The sequence below is a fragment of the Magnolia sinica genome, chromosome 12 (genome assembly GCF_029962835.1).
Source record: "Magnolia sinica isolate HGM2019 chromosome 12, MsV1, whole genome shotgun sequence".
Lineage (NCBI taxonomy): Eukaryota > Viridiplantae > Streptophyta > Magnoliopsida > Magnoliales > Magnoliaceae > Magnolia > Magnolia sinica.
In genome coordinates, this window is record NC_080584.1 from 44980471 (window position 1) to 44997715 (window position 17245).

Genomic DNA, 17245 nt, shown 5'->3' on the forward strand with positions numbered 1-17245 from the left:
ATGGTTCTATGAGTTTTTATGACCCTTAACCATTCCCTTAAGTGTAACAGCCCACTGGATTTAGAGATGGAAGAGCAACAGTCCATATTGATGTTTTTGACAAAGAGATCTATCGGATCTAGCGTTCAAGGACCAGATCTAGTTTTTCAGGCCCTTGACAGTTGCCGGATCTGTCTTGTGGACCTACAACACTCGTTGGAAACCTTTATGGGCCTCAGTAGCTGCCGAAAATTCATTTAGGACCATTTACAGTTGTCAGATCTGTCTCCAGAGTCTCCAACAGTCACCAGAAATACATTCGGAACCATTAATAATCACCGGATCTGGTTTTTAAGCCTTTGACAGTTGTCAAAAATTCCTGTTGAACCTCTGACAGTCATTAAAAAATTTCTCTGGCGCTCAAACTCGACTCGACTCGACAACTTTGGCAAACAAGCCAAGCTTCAATGTCGAGCTCGAGCTCGAACTTGAACTCGAGTACAGTATGGACAAGCCAAGCTGAGCTTGGCCTACCTTGACTCGACTCGACTTAACTTGATGCCCACTTCTATTATTATCTGATCATTTTTAAAACTCTGCAAGTGACTAAGTGACTAATCTTCTCGTAATCTGGTCACATATGTTCACAAGATATATCTTGCTTATTTTGGTGCTTAGGGTAGAAAGTTGTAAATATATCTTGCTTATTTTGGTGCTTAGGGCAGAAAGTCGATTGGTTTGGCACACACCACACGTGACATAAAAAATGAGTGCCAACACACAAATATAAATTTGATTAAAAACTTTTGTGCCCATAATAGGTTTTTTTGGAACGTGTCTTAAAATAATATGCAAAAACGGATGTACGGCGTGGATCTAGGGAAAATACATCAAGGTGGGCCTCACATTCAGGGACCAACCGACGTCGGTAGATCCAGGGATCCACCAAGCCGCGTCCCAGAAGATGGAGGTGGACGTGTAGTAGGAGGTGCCAACTTTGTCTCACCAAAGAATATAAAAAACCAAAAGTAAACGGATATAGTAGTAAAAAGATGAGACCCATGTATCAATCATTGTCCGGCAAGGACATGAAATAGTGACACTGCTTTCAAAAAGATACCGTTTCCTTAGCCGTGTTCACACCCACATTGATAAGCACAGATTCGATCTCGAACCCCATTCACACTGCATGGTCCATGTTAGGTGGCTTTCCTTAATTCCTTTCTCATTGATAGCTTAAGCGTGCCTACCCAACCACATGTGTGTTGTTGACCATACATCCGTGGATTTAATACTCGGTTGCTCGGCCGGCTCATCGAGTCTTGGGTCGAGTCGCGACTCGGCCAAGTCGGAAGTAGATCGTTGTGTCAACCGAGTCGGTTCCTAGCGAGTGTTGAGTCAACTCACCGAGTTGCATGGGACTCGTTTGAGTCTTGAAACGATGTGTCAAGGTTAGTTACATGCCCATCTATATGGACCGTTCAATGGGTTACTTATGTCTGTGTCAGGAAGATAGCGCAGATCATAGCCATTAAATAGTGGGGTGCATTACCATGGAACCCATAACCTGGTGTTGAGATCTTCATTAACGGTGGTACACGTATGATGGTACCGGACAGAAGTGGGGTTGAAGTAATGTATTCACAATATCCAACCCGTCCATCTACATGATCATACAAGAAATCAGCCCAAAGGAAAATTCAGGTGGGCCACGGCATAAGATACAAGTTGAGAGGGATGCTCATGAATGATTTGCACAGGGCCCATCATGTTGTTTAAAAGAAATCTAGGCCATCCAGACCCTTATTCTGCCGTAGATGAAGGTTTAGAACAAAAATCAATCTGTTCAACAGCTCGGGTGAGCTCCAGTGAGAATCAAGGGTGGTTGCCCCCTCCTGCATTGCTCTCTGTGCTGTGGTCCACCATAGTTTTGGATGGAATTGGTTTTTAAGACATGGCGGTGTCCTAAGGTGATGCATCTGATGGACGAGTTGGTTGTAATACATATTCCATGCGGGCCCACATCGGGGGGAGGAGTCATCCGGCCAACGTATAACGGACGCGAATTGCATGTGCACTGTCCAAAGGAAGTTTCTGGAATCTATGTAGGGTCCATTGAGATGCCCGTGATAAATCCACTCTGTCCATAAGTCTCTGAATACCACAATAGAAAAGGTAGGAAAAAATCAGACTGGCAAAGAACTCATGTGGGCCACACCAAATGAAACAGCAAGAAAGAAACGTCGACTGTTTAAACTTTCCTGGAGCTGACCATGATGCTTAATTTCCATCCAAACGTTACATATTGTTTCTACCACTCAGATAAACTGTAATCAGGATTATCATCCTGATACAAACTTCCGTGGCCTCCACAAAATTTCCAATAGTAAGCATTCAATCCCCGCTGTTTTGTGTGGTGTGGCCCACCTGAATTTTGGATCTGCCTGATTTTAGGATTCCAGTCCTATTGTGGTCTTGAGAAACTGATGGACAGTGTAGATTTTTCATGAGAATCTCTGTGGACCCCACATAGCCTCCTATCACAGGAAGTTCCTGTGGCAGGGGCACTGACACTTTGCGTCCATATATAACACTCATTATTTTGGCGTGTCCTTTTTAGCCAAACCTAAATATCACATCCATGGCTTGGAAAAGGAAAGCTTAAAAAAGACCAAATTAATGATGTGTTGGATCATCAGATCAGTTTGATTTGCAAATGGTATCCCATGAAACGAGTTCCGGATTTAATGGGCGGTTCAGATCAACTGATTGGACTGTCAAAATCATCCCATACAACTAGAAACACTATCGCTTATAAGAGCACCGGTGCATTTCTCATTATTATTATAATAATATCATTATATTATTTTTATGACATTTGGTTGATAACTGTTGCAACGGCCGATTATATCGGGCGACATTTCCATCTGCAGCATTCCTTTATATTGACGGTAGTCATTTAAAATAATACACTGGCCTTCGCATCGGTCACAGCGGCCGATCCCACAGCTCATAACGGAGTTAGCCCCTAGCTGTTATGACTTGTTATATCCGGACTTTGCTGTTGACGGTGGAAATTACAAACCTCACAAAGGAACGGATGAACCTCGCTGTCTAGTTGATGGCCACCAAACGTAAGGTTGAAATTGCAGATGGTCAATGATCCACATTCAATAAACAAATATTCATTAAGCCGAAGGAAGTTAGCACTTTCCAATCATTTTGATTTTGAAGGTTTGAGTCATCCAAGGTGGGACCATTATTTGATTGTTTGAATAGAATTGAGAAAAACAATGATATGCTCTACCAAAGTGTGATTGATAATACGCAAGCACAAACTATGGGTCTCAATGTAAATGTATCATGAAGCAAAATTATGCTTATTTGATTATATATAGGTTGGATTAGTGGACATTTATTGAATGGTTAAATTTTAAATCATTACTTTTTCTAAAAGCTCCAGTTGTTAGATGATGGCCTACCAGTGTATTTATCAAGGGACTTTAAGGGCCTGTTTGATTTGTGAAGTAAATGGGAATTAGCTGGGAAATAAGTAATAATTACTTACCAGCGAATTGCCCCTCGTTTCCTCGCTTCCTGTGCGCCGATGTCGACGGCGTAGTGTTTTGGCGTTAAAATCAAGGATGGCTGTGAAAGTAATACAGGGCCCACTGTGATGTACATGATGTATCAACACCGTTCATCCTGTATGTCAGCCTCATTTAGGCCATGAACTCAAAAATGAGATAGATCCAAAGCTCTAGTGGACCACACCACAGGAAACAGTGGAAATTTAATGTTTGCCGTATAAAAATTTTGTGGCGCTTAGATGTTTTGACTGAAGCTGATATTTGTGTTTATCCCTTATCAATTTTAGACTTAGGCCCTAAAATCTTCTGATAAAATAGATGGACGGTGTAGATATGTCATACACATCACAGTGGGGTCCACAAATGCAAGTCAACTTTTTCAGACCAATTTTCGAGGCGAAATTGCATTTGAAAATCCAAACAGGGGAAAAGGTAATAATGAACTTTGCAAGGGTATTTCCCAATTCCCTTGAAATCAAGCAGGCCCTAACACTCTCCAGCACGCGTGGGGTAGAACTCCGCACGGCAACATACTGGTGAGAGAATATATTAGAGGCATATTTTGCTACTCTTGGATTAGAAAACAAGACTTTTTATTATAATACCATATTAAATCACCACTTTCTCTGAAAACTCAAGCTTTAGCTCGCGCAACTGTTAGATGATGGTATATCAATGTATATCAAGAGACTTTAACATTTTAAAAAATCCCATTTTAACAAACAAGTGTTTACGGATCAAAGGTTAGGATTGTTTGACCACTTGATTTTGGGACCAGATGTACAATGGGTAATTATGGTTTAATTTAAGTTAATTTATGCCACGTGTAATTTCTAAGCACGGCACATGGTATGTATTTTGAGAACAATAACAACTAACTTGTGACGTGTTAGGAATACCCTCTAACCCAAGCTCTATAGGCTTTATTGATGTTTGCATTATTTTAAAGACATCTTAGAACATAAGCACAAGCTGAAGGGAGATTCAACACTCAAGAGCTACTGGGGATAGAAAAGCCACTATTGAAAATTTCTAAGGGCCACCATAATATTTACATACCATCTAACTTGGAATCATTCCCACCTGGATAAAAGGTGAAATGCAAATATGCAGCAATCAAAAAGATTTTATTGGTGGGTGCTCAATTTCCACGTTTTCTTATCTAGTAATTTATTCAAGTTTTGGACTTGGTTCACGTTTGAGCTCATTCCTTGGAAGCAGATTAGGTGCGGCCAGACTCACACAACACAGTGTGGCCCCTGACCATGAGGCTAACTTGATGCATGCTAGTATATTCATGCTGTCCATCCCTTTTGGTAGCTTATTTTAAGACCAGCCCCTACATAAAGAAGATAAAAATCTTAGGTGAACCACACCAGAGGAAATAGTGGTGATAGAATGCCTACTATTAAAAACTTCTTAGATTCCACCGTAATGTTTATTTTTCCTTCAACTCATTGATAAGGTCACACAGACTTGGAGGAAGGTAAAAAAAACAAATATCAGCTTCATCAAAAACTTTTGTGGCCCACAAGAAGGTTTTAATGGTCTATCACTATTATTTCCTGTAAGGTAGTCCACCTAAAATTCAGATCTACTTCTTTTTTTTTTGTATCATGTACTAAAATGATATGGAAAAACGGATAGACAGTGTTGATATACTAGACATACGCACTGTGTTGGGTGAGGCAGGGCCGCACTTAATCCACTCGCTGCATTCCTAAAATGAGCTTGGAAAAACGTAAGGACATAACAGATATAAACACAAACATAATGGTGGGGCCCACAGAACTCAGGGTTAGGTTACAGGCAAGTCACGTCCACCAGAGCATCATATAACTGCCCGATTGAATTACACGTATGCCATGTGTAGAATGGTTATACGCGGATTTTCCCATGTAGCAGTGGACCCAACGGTTAAGCATCAAATCAATACTTCTAGACGGGTCGTTTGGCACCATAGATGCAAGGGGCTGGTTGTTTGGCACCATAAAGCAGCTGAGGGCAGTGAAAGCTTGGATTACATCTAAGATCCGTTTTTAGAGTTGTATTTGTAACATGTGTGGAACTAGCTAGACTATTAATTTATTGGACACATGCTCACTAATGATACCCCGAAATAATTAGATTATCAATTGCATCACTATAATTACTTTAATATGATGATTAGCCCCGTCCAAACATTGTCCATGTAAATTAACAGTTAAAAATCATTGGTTACATGATCTTATGCTTGTGGCCCATCGGAAACTTAGAAATTCATTATTTTATGGCAATGTATATATTTCAGCAGATTTATTACAATCATTGTGTCAAACATTACGTACGTTTACTAATTAGGAATATTAAAGTTAGATTTAGTAATTAAATTCAAAGCCATGTAAATATATTATGCTACTTTTGAATTAAAGTTGATTCTAAATCAAGGGTGCCAGACACAATAGGAGGATTAATTCAAATCCAAGGGTTTCAAATCCATAGGGTTCCAAATCCACGCTCCCAAATCATTAGAGATGGACTGTTGTCATGGACGGTTTTCAATTGAACCGTTGTCATGGACAGACATATCCCTTGATACATCATTAGAGATGGTCCATTCACTAGAAGAAACTTCATCACTAAGCCGAGTCAAATGACCGAGTCTGAACCGAAAACACAAGTACTGACGTGGTCAGTCATCCAATGCCAAATGGTATAGTGTCATATCCTACCTGGTAAACATGGTTTGGTTTGACATTTTCTCAACCCCATCCATGAATGCTTCTCAGAACCTGTCCCCGTCTTCTTACATTGCTCCTCTTTATAAAAACCATAGACCACCTCCATTTCCAAAATCTTCTTCTTAAAATACAAGCTAAATTCTATAGAGAGGAGATAGAGAGAGAGAAGAAAAATACATCTCTGGGAATGGGGAATTGTCTCAGGCACCGATCTTCCATGACATGTCCCAGCGACGACTGGGATCCTGAGATCGAGAGCGGTGGGCCGTACGGCCTTGGAGGGAAGATGGTGGGAGAGATGGAAAAGGAGAGGCTGCTAGACGAGAAGAAAAGAGTTCCTACTACAGAAGTGAAGATCAAGCTTACGAAGAAGCAAGTGGATGAATTGCTAGAGAGGGTCGATATCGGTGGGATGTCGATCCAAGAAGTTCTGGCTCACTTGATAAATGGGGCCAGTGAGTCCCATCTGAGGCACCGGTCTTGGAGACCAGCGCTGCAGAGTATCCCTGAGGTGAATTGAATTGGATGATGATGATGATAATGAGGCCGATGATGATGGTGGCAAAATTTATGTCGGCAGTGGTGATGATTTTTGAGCCTCAAGTGGAATTATCCCTATCTCCTTTCCACTCAGAATGCTTCCTTTCTCATGAGAGAGAGAGAGCGAGAGATGGTGGATAGGATTCTGTAATTTTTTTTTTAACCATTGTAAATGGAGACAGTGAACAGGCAGACATGCATTTTTTATTTTTTTAAAATCTTACTCTTTGATATGCATCCAAGAAGCCTTTAATTTTCAACCAAGGTGTGTCGAAACTTAGAAAACATTGACCCATATCAGCTTCACAGTAATCCATGACAGAGTTTATATATATATATATATATATATATATATATATATATATATATATATATATATATACACACACACACACACACACACGCACACACCAAATGCTCACCCACACACCAGTTTGCACGGACCTTGAGGGAACTTGTATGAGAACTCATCATACGTGATGTGACTCCAAAAGCTTAACAGTCTACGTGAAGCAGCACCTCATGAAACCCGTAAAAAATGAAAACAGTTATCTCCCTTGATTTTCATTTCCCTTAATTTGCTATTGCCCGAATTTTAGACTAGGGTGAAAATTTATCCCTTATGTTTTTATGGGATTCCGCCTCACATGGACTGTTCGGATTAGACACCTAAATCAGGTGAGCAAAGGTGCGTATATGTGTAGGTGTATATGTGTGTGTGAGCCATGATAATTATTATAGACCATATCATAATGGTAATCATGGCGACCCTCACCGATATTATTACACCATAATCTCAATTCTCTCTCATTTAGATATTCATCCAATGGGCTTCATGTATGCCCACAATCTTTAATATTATAAGATCCGAATGATCCAATTTTTGGCCTTTTCTTCAGCAGATAATAGATCATTCATTTTATTTCTTCTCGTAAAGATCCATTTTCAGACCACGAGTTGAGGGGTTCAGGATACCTCGTGGGGGAGATCTTTTTGGTGACTAGATAGCTGTGCAGCCCTTGATTTATTGGGCCACCACACATGGGCAGGCTCTATTGGCTCGGCAACAATCCCATGGAAATTGGATGGTTAAATATAATAGTTGGGAAATTTTGAGCAACGATCTACATTGGATGTGCAAAATTGGCAACAATTAGGTGGTTAGGATTGTCCAACAGCACCAATTTTGTGACATGGATTGTCCACCTAGGCTGCCTCCCACCCATACACCCATGGGAGCGGATTAGGTGTTTCTTAGGTAACACCTTAGTAGGTGTTACCCTGACTGTGTGGGGCCCACCTTGATGAATTTGTTGTATATCCACACTGTCCATCCGATTTTGCATCTCATTTTAGGACTTAATCCCAGTCATTATTTTGATCAAAATCTCAGATGGACCACACCACTTGGAACTATGGTGGTTGACCGTTAAAAACTTATTATGGATTATAAAAGTTTTGGATCAATCTGATCTTTGTATTTTCCCTCTATCCTGGTCTTTTTTAATCTTATCAACAGGTTGGATGCAAATCAACATTACTTTCATCCCTAGGTGGGCTCAGAGTTAATGGTGGGCATTCAATCACCATTGTTTCCTATGCTGTTGTCCACCTAAGATTTGGATCTGTTAATTTTTGGGACGACGTCCTAAAATCATACGCAAAAGACAGATCGATGGTATGTAAATATATCACATGCATCAAGGTGGGCTCCACAGTCAGGGCAAGGCCTGTCTACTACCGAGCCAAGGAGTCGGACGCAGCTTGGGAACTCTATCGGCTCATTACTACTCAACCTGAGTCGACTGAGTCATTGGCGCCATCACCATCACACCAAAGTGCCCATTTGTGCCCTTTTATCTTCAATTTATTTACTTTACCATTCAAATAATGTTTAAAAAATAAAAAATAAAAATAAAAATCATCAATTAAAATACTTTAGATTTTAATTATTAAAATATCGGGTTGAACCTTTGAGGCAACCTGACCCACCTGGACACCTAATCGAGTCAATTTTGGAGTTTTTAAGCTATTTCTTAAGAACCTAAGAAACAATTTACAAGAAACATGCCACACAGGCAGGACATCCAATCCAAACGGTGAAAACATTAGGACCCATGGAGAAGATTCGCCATCTAGAAAACCAGGCTGTTCTGCACACTAGATGGACGATGCCTTTCACTTCATTTAAATTGCTGGTGGTCCATTGATTCCAGCAGTGTGGCGAACCTGATGAGCTGATCAGCCTTATTTTTGGGCCAAGTATGAACTCTTCCTCACGTAAGTGGTCATTTTTTACTTATGCTTTTAATGGTATAAATGGAGTGTGGCATTGACTTTGATATAAAAATGCATTTGTTTTTTTTTTTTTTAGAGGCGCCACTAGTTAAATAAAACTTAGAATTTACTGCTGCTAGAAATTGTAAAATTACTTTCAGATGAAAGAAATTGTGAAATTTTCTAACTCAAGTAACTCTTATAATTAATATATGACCGTATATTCTGAATAAGGGTATTGGTGACAGAGGATAAAAGGGTTAAGCATTCTCTTCCACTCACACAATGTGTGGTTTAAACTCTACTAGATTTTACGATATTTTGGGAGATTTAGTAAAATTCTGACATCGTATATCTAGTCATGCTTCACACAACTCATGAGGGGTCAGGTGGGCAAGAATAGAAAGACGATTGCCTTAATTCATAGAGTTAAATGACTCCGAGTTAATGATGCAAAAGAAAGAAAATAAAAAGGGGAGTTAATGATGCATATATAAGGTTTTGCGGAGTAGAATGCAATCTAAGCTTGATTGACTTGTGAGAAAGAAAAAAAGATATCATACATCATTTTTATGCAAAGGGGATGGTATTCTCAATTCCAACCCCTACTCTTGAATTTACTTGCTTAGTGGACTGTTTTTTCCAAGGAAAACCTTCTGAGTCGGGCAGGACCTTGGCATCAATAAAAATAAATAAATAAAATAAATAAATCTTTAAAGACTTCAGAGAGCAGGACCTACCCCATGTCTCTCTCTGACTAACCTTGTGTGTGTGTGTGTGTGTGTGTGTGTGTGTGTGTGTCCATATCTAGAATGACAACTACAATGTTAGATTTACAAATTGAGATTGTTAGCTCGTTGTGGGCCGATAGTGTGACACTTATCCTTTCCTTGTGATTTTAGTATCTATGAGGAGTACTGAGATCGTAGTTAGGTAAAAATCATATCAGGTGATCATTGGCTTGCAACAAGTCAACGGTCCACTTGACACCATTTTATTTGATAAAATAGGTACCGTGACACCTATGGGAGTGAAAAATGAAAATAGGAATGGTAATGTTACAGTTAGCTGCTGAGAGCCTATGATTTTATTTTGTTGATCGGGTCCATTGATTTCTGTTATGGGTAAATCCGAACCGTGCTACATTAGGTTAACTTCGGTGTCAATGAGGAAAGCCTCGGATGGATAACGTCCAAGCCGAGGAAAACATCCGACTCGGGGGGTTTTGGTAGAACTATATGCCGACCCGATCTTCTCGTCATCTTGTGAGTACGACCTTAGAGCAGTAGCAATGCGTCCGAACTGACCCGTCTTGCACATCCGAGCCAGATCGTACTCTACACTTGACCGACCTGATCCTTTACTTGAACGTATTGTCTCACTCGTGGGCTTGACTCGAGTCACTGAGTAGGATCCGAGCCGGGAGGTCAGTTTGGATGGGAGCCTGATCAATGACATCATTTAATGAGTCACTCAAGTAACGCATGACTAGATTTATGCCCAGCGCACGATCTCTGGGCAACTGCCAACTATCGTGCTTGCATAATCCTCGCGTGATGGCTATGACCGTACCAAGATTGTCAGACACGTTCACTACGACCCCCAGGTATAAATACATGTCATTTCTACGGTAGAATGTACGCGGTTTCTCGCACCGTCACTCATACTCTACTCTACTTAGACCTAGTTCCTTAACCTGACTTAGGCATCAGAGGGTCCCCTGCTTGAGCCAAGGTCTCCTTTGTCTGTTCTTTGGCGCAAGACAAGGGTTCGCTTCGAGTGTTGAAGGCTCGGCGAAGGGTGGTACAGATTTTGTATCAACATTTTTTTGCACCGTTTGTGGGAATTTCAATACAAAAAGACTATAGAGCTTTACAGTAATGGCTAGAGGAAAGAAGAAAGCACTCCCGATAGCGGACGCGGAACCTGAGCCGAGTGGGCAACATCACTCATCCTCACTACTACATACCGAATCGACTCTAATCGAGCCGTCCCAATGGATCGAAGCCGAGGAAGTAAATATTGGGCTCTGCAGAACGAAGTGTAGATGCTGAGGAATGAGATCAATCAGATGAAGGAGCAACAACAAGTGCTTCCTAACTAAGAAGAGGTGGCCTCGGCGCCAGAGGAGCCATTCCTCGTTAGTTCTTGAGCCAGAACGTCACAGAACCAATCTGCTCAGGCTCCTGATCCTGCGCGGCATGCTGAGTCGACCTACATCTCCGCGACTTCCCCATCAGAGGGGGCTCCGGTCCATCCAGGGCAGAAGGGGCTCTTATGTGTACCAAGTTCGATATTTGGTACTCGACTCGGATCATCACCATCTGAGACTCGGTTAGAATGGAGCCCCCTGGAACTCTCGCCTCGGATCGGTCCCCCTAGGGCCCTGCCAACGATCTCCTAGCAGGGTCTTGGGGGACCCTCTTTGCCCCCTTGGCTTGGCCCTTGGATTTCGCTTCGGTACTCTTTTTGGGCGGGGGATAGAGTGGGACAGCCTCGAGAGTACCCTCCGAGCTCGGGCACTCGGAGTTTGTGCTCTTTGGCTTCAACCCGTTTTGGACCTCGCGGACTTCGTTTGAATTGCTCGACATTGTGAAGGAAAAAACGAAATGGTGGAAGACTCACAGAGCTCTGGACGACTTCCTCCGGCGAGAATTCTCCTTTCCGGCAGGCTTATCCGAGCAAAAGCCTCTTCTCCGACCAGAAAAAACCCCTTTTTAGACAAGAAAAACCCTTTCTTTGGCAACAAGATGTCTTAGACAGAAGAGCAGAGACTAGGAAAACTCGAGAAGATTGGAATGCAGGAGAGGCCGAATGAGAACACCTCGATATTTTTATAGCCCAAGCTCGCCACCTGCAATCATGACTTACAACCGCCGTCGAAGCTGAAATGGCTCGAGTCCGAGCCTAACCGTACACGTGGCGACTCACGTTACGCGTAACCAAGCGCCACTCCGACCCCTGCACAGCCATCATTCAATGTACTGATGCCCATTCACGTCGCCCCCAAACCGTACACTGTCGGCATTGAATGCGCTGACGACTCTTCATCCACATGGCACCATCCCTTTCGCTCAGCCGAAAAGCTTCGGTACTATGGCCACATGTACGACGCCCAATAGCCAGAGTGGAAGAGGCGGCCATCGCTGTGCGCTGCACGGCTCTCAAAGTTCATCATGGCAATGCTGCGCTCGAAGCCCATCAGTGCAAGGAGAGCATCAGTTCGTTTCCTCAAGTCCCGATTCGTCTTCCCAAAAGTTACTCTCTAAGTTCGAGCTCGGACTCAGAGAGTAGTCGCTTCTGTTATGGGTAAATCCGAACCGTGCCGCATCAGGTTAACTTCGGTGTCAATGAAGAAAGCCTTGGACAGATAACATCCGAGTCGAGGAAAACATCCGACTCGGGGGGTTCTGGTAGAACTATATGCTGACCTACTCTTCTTGTCATCTTATGAGTATGACCTTGGAGTAGTAGCAATGCGTCCGACCTGACCCTTCTTGCACATCCGAGCCAGATCGTACTCCACACTTGACCGACCTGATCCTCTACTTAAACAAATTCTCTCACCTGTGGGCTCGACTCGGGTCACTAAGTAGGATATGAGCCGGGAGGTTGGTTCGGATGGGAGCCTGATCAACGACATCATTTAATGAGTCACTCCAGTAACGCATGACTAGAGTTATGCCTAGCGCACGATCTCTGGGCAACTGCCAACTATCATGCCCACGCAATCCTCGAGTGATGGCTATGACCGTGCTGAGATTGTCGGACATGTTCATTACAACCCTCAGGTATAAATACAGGTCATTTCTACGGTAGAATGTAAGACACATATCCTAGACCGTACGGTTTCATAAACTCCCATGGTCCCCCCCGTCGAATTTTGGCAAACGCGACCTGTAATAGGCATTTGCGCGCGACCCTAAGTCGCATCCTGTATATCAGAGTTGGCTCAACTCGAAACTTGTACCCTTAGACCGCGCCTTCGCCGCGGTTCAAATGCCGTGTCTTGTGCACCGATGCGATACCTTGACCAAGAGTTGTGGGCCTGCGTTTATTTCGAGAAAAACGCCGTGCATTGCGAATTTCGAGAGAATCTCTACAACCTATCACATCAATCAATTAAGTACACATCCTATCACAAGTACAAGTCAAGTATAAGCAACCCATCCCTCTCTCATTTCCATAGTCAACTCTCTCTCTCTCTCTCCACCCATCCCTTTCTGACACTCACCCATCACCCATCACTCACTCTTACATCACCTCTCTCTCTCTCTCTCATTTTCTCACTCCATTCAAGCAATTCTCAAGGAGAGGAAATGTCCACGAGAGGAGCCAAGTGTGGCCCACTCCTTACCCCAAGATCTCTCATCTTCACCCTTCAAATCTCATCAACTTCCATCAAAGGGAAAGCCATGGAGTTTAGGAGTCCAAGGAGCTAAAGGAGTGATATAGGTGGGTGATCCACCGTTAATTTCATTTGAGGGCCCACTTATGGTGGGACCCATCTGGATGTATGCATGTGAATGGAGGAGCTCATAGTGGTAGAGCTCCTCCCATCTCCACTGCTCGTCTCTCTCTCTCTCTCTCTCCCTCTTTCTCTCTCTTTCCCATATGTTATGGACCCCACTGTGATGTATGATCCACGTCGTCCCATCCATGGGGCCCACTTGATAGATCTGGATGAAGGAAAATACAAATATTGGCTTGATGCAAAATGTGGGCCCACCTTGATGGCACATGTGGCCCACACATACGTGGGACCCACCTGCCGTGGAGGCGTGTTGGCCAGGTACCTTATAGTAGTTGTATAGTTGCTGTAAATCTAGACTGTTCGTCAATGAACGTCCACAGATGGACATTTGATATTAATGTTATTATAATATATATATATATATATATATATATATATATATTGATATAACTAATATATCTGGTGGGCCACACGTGGGACCCACCAATGCATGGGTTGTCCACCATCCATCTGAATGTGGACCCTGCAAGTGCTTTGGATCCACACCGTCTAATGGTCTGGATGGTGGGGACCGGTGCAATGTATGTGTTTGATTCCACGCTGTCCACACATGGGCAGTGTGGCCCACATGATGCATGTGTTTCATCTATAGCGTCCAACCATTTAACGTGGACCCCACCATGGCACCGTGTGGGGCCCACCTTGTATTGTTGTGTTTCATTTACATCGTCCAATCAATGGAAGGTGGGTGCGGATGAGTTGGAGTACCCCACGCAGCAACGAGTTGTTGTACTGCACCTTAGCAAATCCTATGATCCCACCTAAGGTAGGGATTTCATCCACACCGTTCATCCATCTTCAGCAGCACAACAGCTACTGTTGACGTCAGCAACTTCTGTGGGCCCCTCATGATGTATATGTTGTATCCCAGCCATCCATCATCTGAACAGTGGGCCCCAGCAGCATGACTACTATGCTGGAATGACGTCAGAGTTCTGTGGGGCCTGCTAATGTACGTATTACATCCAAACCGTCCATCATGAGGGTGAGCTCGTCTTAAGGTTTGAGACTAAAAATAAAGCAGATCCACATATCAAGTGGACCACACAGTAGAAAAAAGTGGAGGATTAAACGCCTACTATTGGAACCCCTTTTGGGAGCACAGAAGTTCTAGATTAATATGATATTATTTTTCCTCTTAATCCAGGTCTTAGTGACCGTATGAATAGATTGGGTAGAAAATAAACGTTATGGTGGGCCCTGGGAATTTTAAACGACGGATATCATTATCTCCACTACTATTTGTGGTATGGTCCAGATGATCCTTCGATATGATTCATTTTTGGAGTAATGCTCTAAAATATATGAATGGTGTAGATGGTGCGGCCCACTTGATGTATGTGAAGCCCATTGGGGCGGCCCATTGATGCAGCCCACTTGATGTATATGAGGCTCATTATGATGTATCTATGGCCCATATGATGAGGCCCATTATGATGTATATGTGGCCCATGAGTGAGGCCAGATGTGTTGTATACAAGGCCCATGCGATGCGGCCCACTTGATGAAATGCAGCCCGCGTATGAGGCCCATTGTGATGTGTTTGTGGCCTTGGATGAGACCCGATGTGATGAATGAGAGGCCCATGTGAAGTGGCCCACTTGATGTATGAGACCCTTGTGTAGGGCCCATTGCGATTGTATGTGGCCCATTATGTTGTGTATGAGGCCCTTGTGTGAGGCCATGGGCTCACTATATGTTAGGCTCTATGTGGGCCATTCCTTGGGAGGGATGTTGGTTAAATGTCCACATTGATGGGCGATGATGGTTAAATGTCCACATTGTGACCTTCCCTTAGGCCTTTGTTAGGCTCATTCTCATTATTCTGGGTCAACCTAAATCATTGGGCCCCATTGATGTTGCATGGTCCATCATCACCATAGATGGATGGCTTAGTGCTACCGGATTTGGCATATTCACGGCCGAGGGCCAATCTTTATATTTTGGTTTAGATCAGCTGTTCATCTATGGACCCCGCCTTGCATATGGGCCAATTATCGATGCCAATTATCGATACTGGTTACAATACCGATTATGAGTATGTGACAGCATAGCATCATGATACATGTCCATACACATCATCCGCATGTTTGTTATGAGATGTGATTGACCATTGCATATGCCATAAGGCAGGTTGTTTATGAGACTCCTTGATAGGTGGAGTCGTCCCACATGAGCGCATGGTACGCGCAAGATTGATACATGATTGGACTATATGACTCATGCATCTCGCATTTGTATGACATGATCACTTGACGCCCTAATGATATCAGGGTTGTGGCCTCCACAGGTTCATCGTGGATGGCCAGATGGGATACTAGAAATATTTAGTTCTAGCAATGTGGGCACATAGAATGTCCTTGGGTGAGAGTCCTAGAATCCTCTGGTACCGGAGGAAACTCCAATGTCTAGACCAAGTGGATACATGAGCGTCTGGGTGCCGAATACCAGTAGGTGGCGTCTCTCACTGTATCGTGGTTGGTTGGAAGGGGGTGTGGCCTTATTCGCCCGAGTGAGGAGGCTGTAAGCTAGGCTGAGTTTGATCAGCTCCCAAATGGGTTCGCTATCGACGAGCTGGGTAGGTATTGGCAGACTACTACCTAAGCAGATAGTGAAGTCTTTTCCACTCGCCGGTTGTGCGGCTAGGGAGGCGGCAGCCATTGTAGAGTGTACTAAACCCCGGTGATATCCTAGAGATGCTGATATGTGGACTTATTAAGCAGGAATTGCATAATCAGCATTTTACTCATTCATTCACTATTCGCTCAGGTTGGTGGTGCGCAACTAATTGTTGTGTACCTTCGCAATGGCCAGGATTTTGGTTAGGGCGTGCGACTAACCTGAGATCAGGAGTCTACCACATTGAGTCTAACTATTCAAATTTAGGTATGTGACTGGTTTGGATAGAAGTTCCTTGAGATGGACCCATAGCCTGCGATACTACGTAATATCATCTCGACTTCACACTCTAGCTTGGTTATTTCATTCGTACCGCATATTGCATTACATCTGTAGCATATGGCATTTTGGGTTGCTATATTTCTGCATTTATATGGCCTAGATGAGATTGACGGTATTCGTGGACTCGTCAGGATTTGCATATTACATTGCATCCTCAGTATATGATATTTGGCTTACTATGTCTGCGCATTGCATAGCTAATCGACATTACTTCCTCATTATATGATATTGGTTTATTATGTTTTTGCATCGCATAGCCTAGATAAGGCTGATGATATTTATGAACTTACCAGCATGTTTTCGCATTGCTTTGATATTGCATACTTGACACTTATCTTACGCACACATTTATACCACCCTCTAAACTTTCTATAAGCTTATGCACGATAGATGCATGCAGGTGGCATTAGGTCGCAGTAACATTGAGCTTGAAGTGTGCAGCTGTCTTCTGGAGCTTTGATTTTCGATATATGTATTTTCCTTTCAGCAATGTATTCAACTATTTATATTAGTAGATATGTGATGGTGATATTGCTTTTGTAATTTAGGTAAACTTGTGGTTATGCTTCTTACTTGATAAATGTACATTGAAAAATCCTCCTTATAGGATCCCAGGAACGAAATCTGGTGTATGGGTGCTGGGA

General features: G+C 42.9%; 1 protein-coding gene across 1 annotated transcript; it reads left to right on the top strand.

Moving 5' to 3' along the window:
- Positions 1 to 6325: 6325 nt before the first annotated feature.
- LOC131220471 (uncharacterized) lies at positions 6326 to 7035 on the top strand. The gene has a single exon (XM_058215368.1). It carries the CDS (start codon positions 6327 to 6329, stop codon positions 6807 to 6809), a length of 483 nt encoding a protein of 160 aa, XP_058071351.1. The 5' UTR covers position 6326; the 3' UTR covers positions 6810 to 7035.
- Positions 7036 to 17245: the final 10210 nt, after the last annotated feature.

What these genes read in the sequence shown, in the direction of transcription:
- LOC131220471 (XM_058215368.1), top strand. Translation starts at nt 6,327, where the DNA reads ATGCTTCTCAGAACCTGTCCCCGTCTTCTTACATTGCTCCTCTTTATA.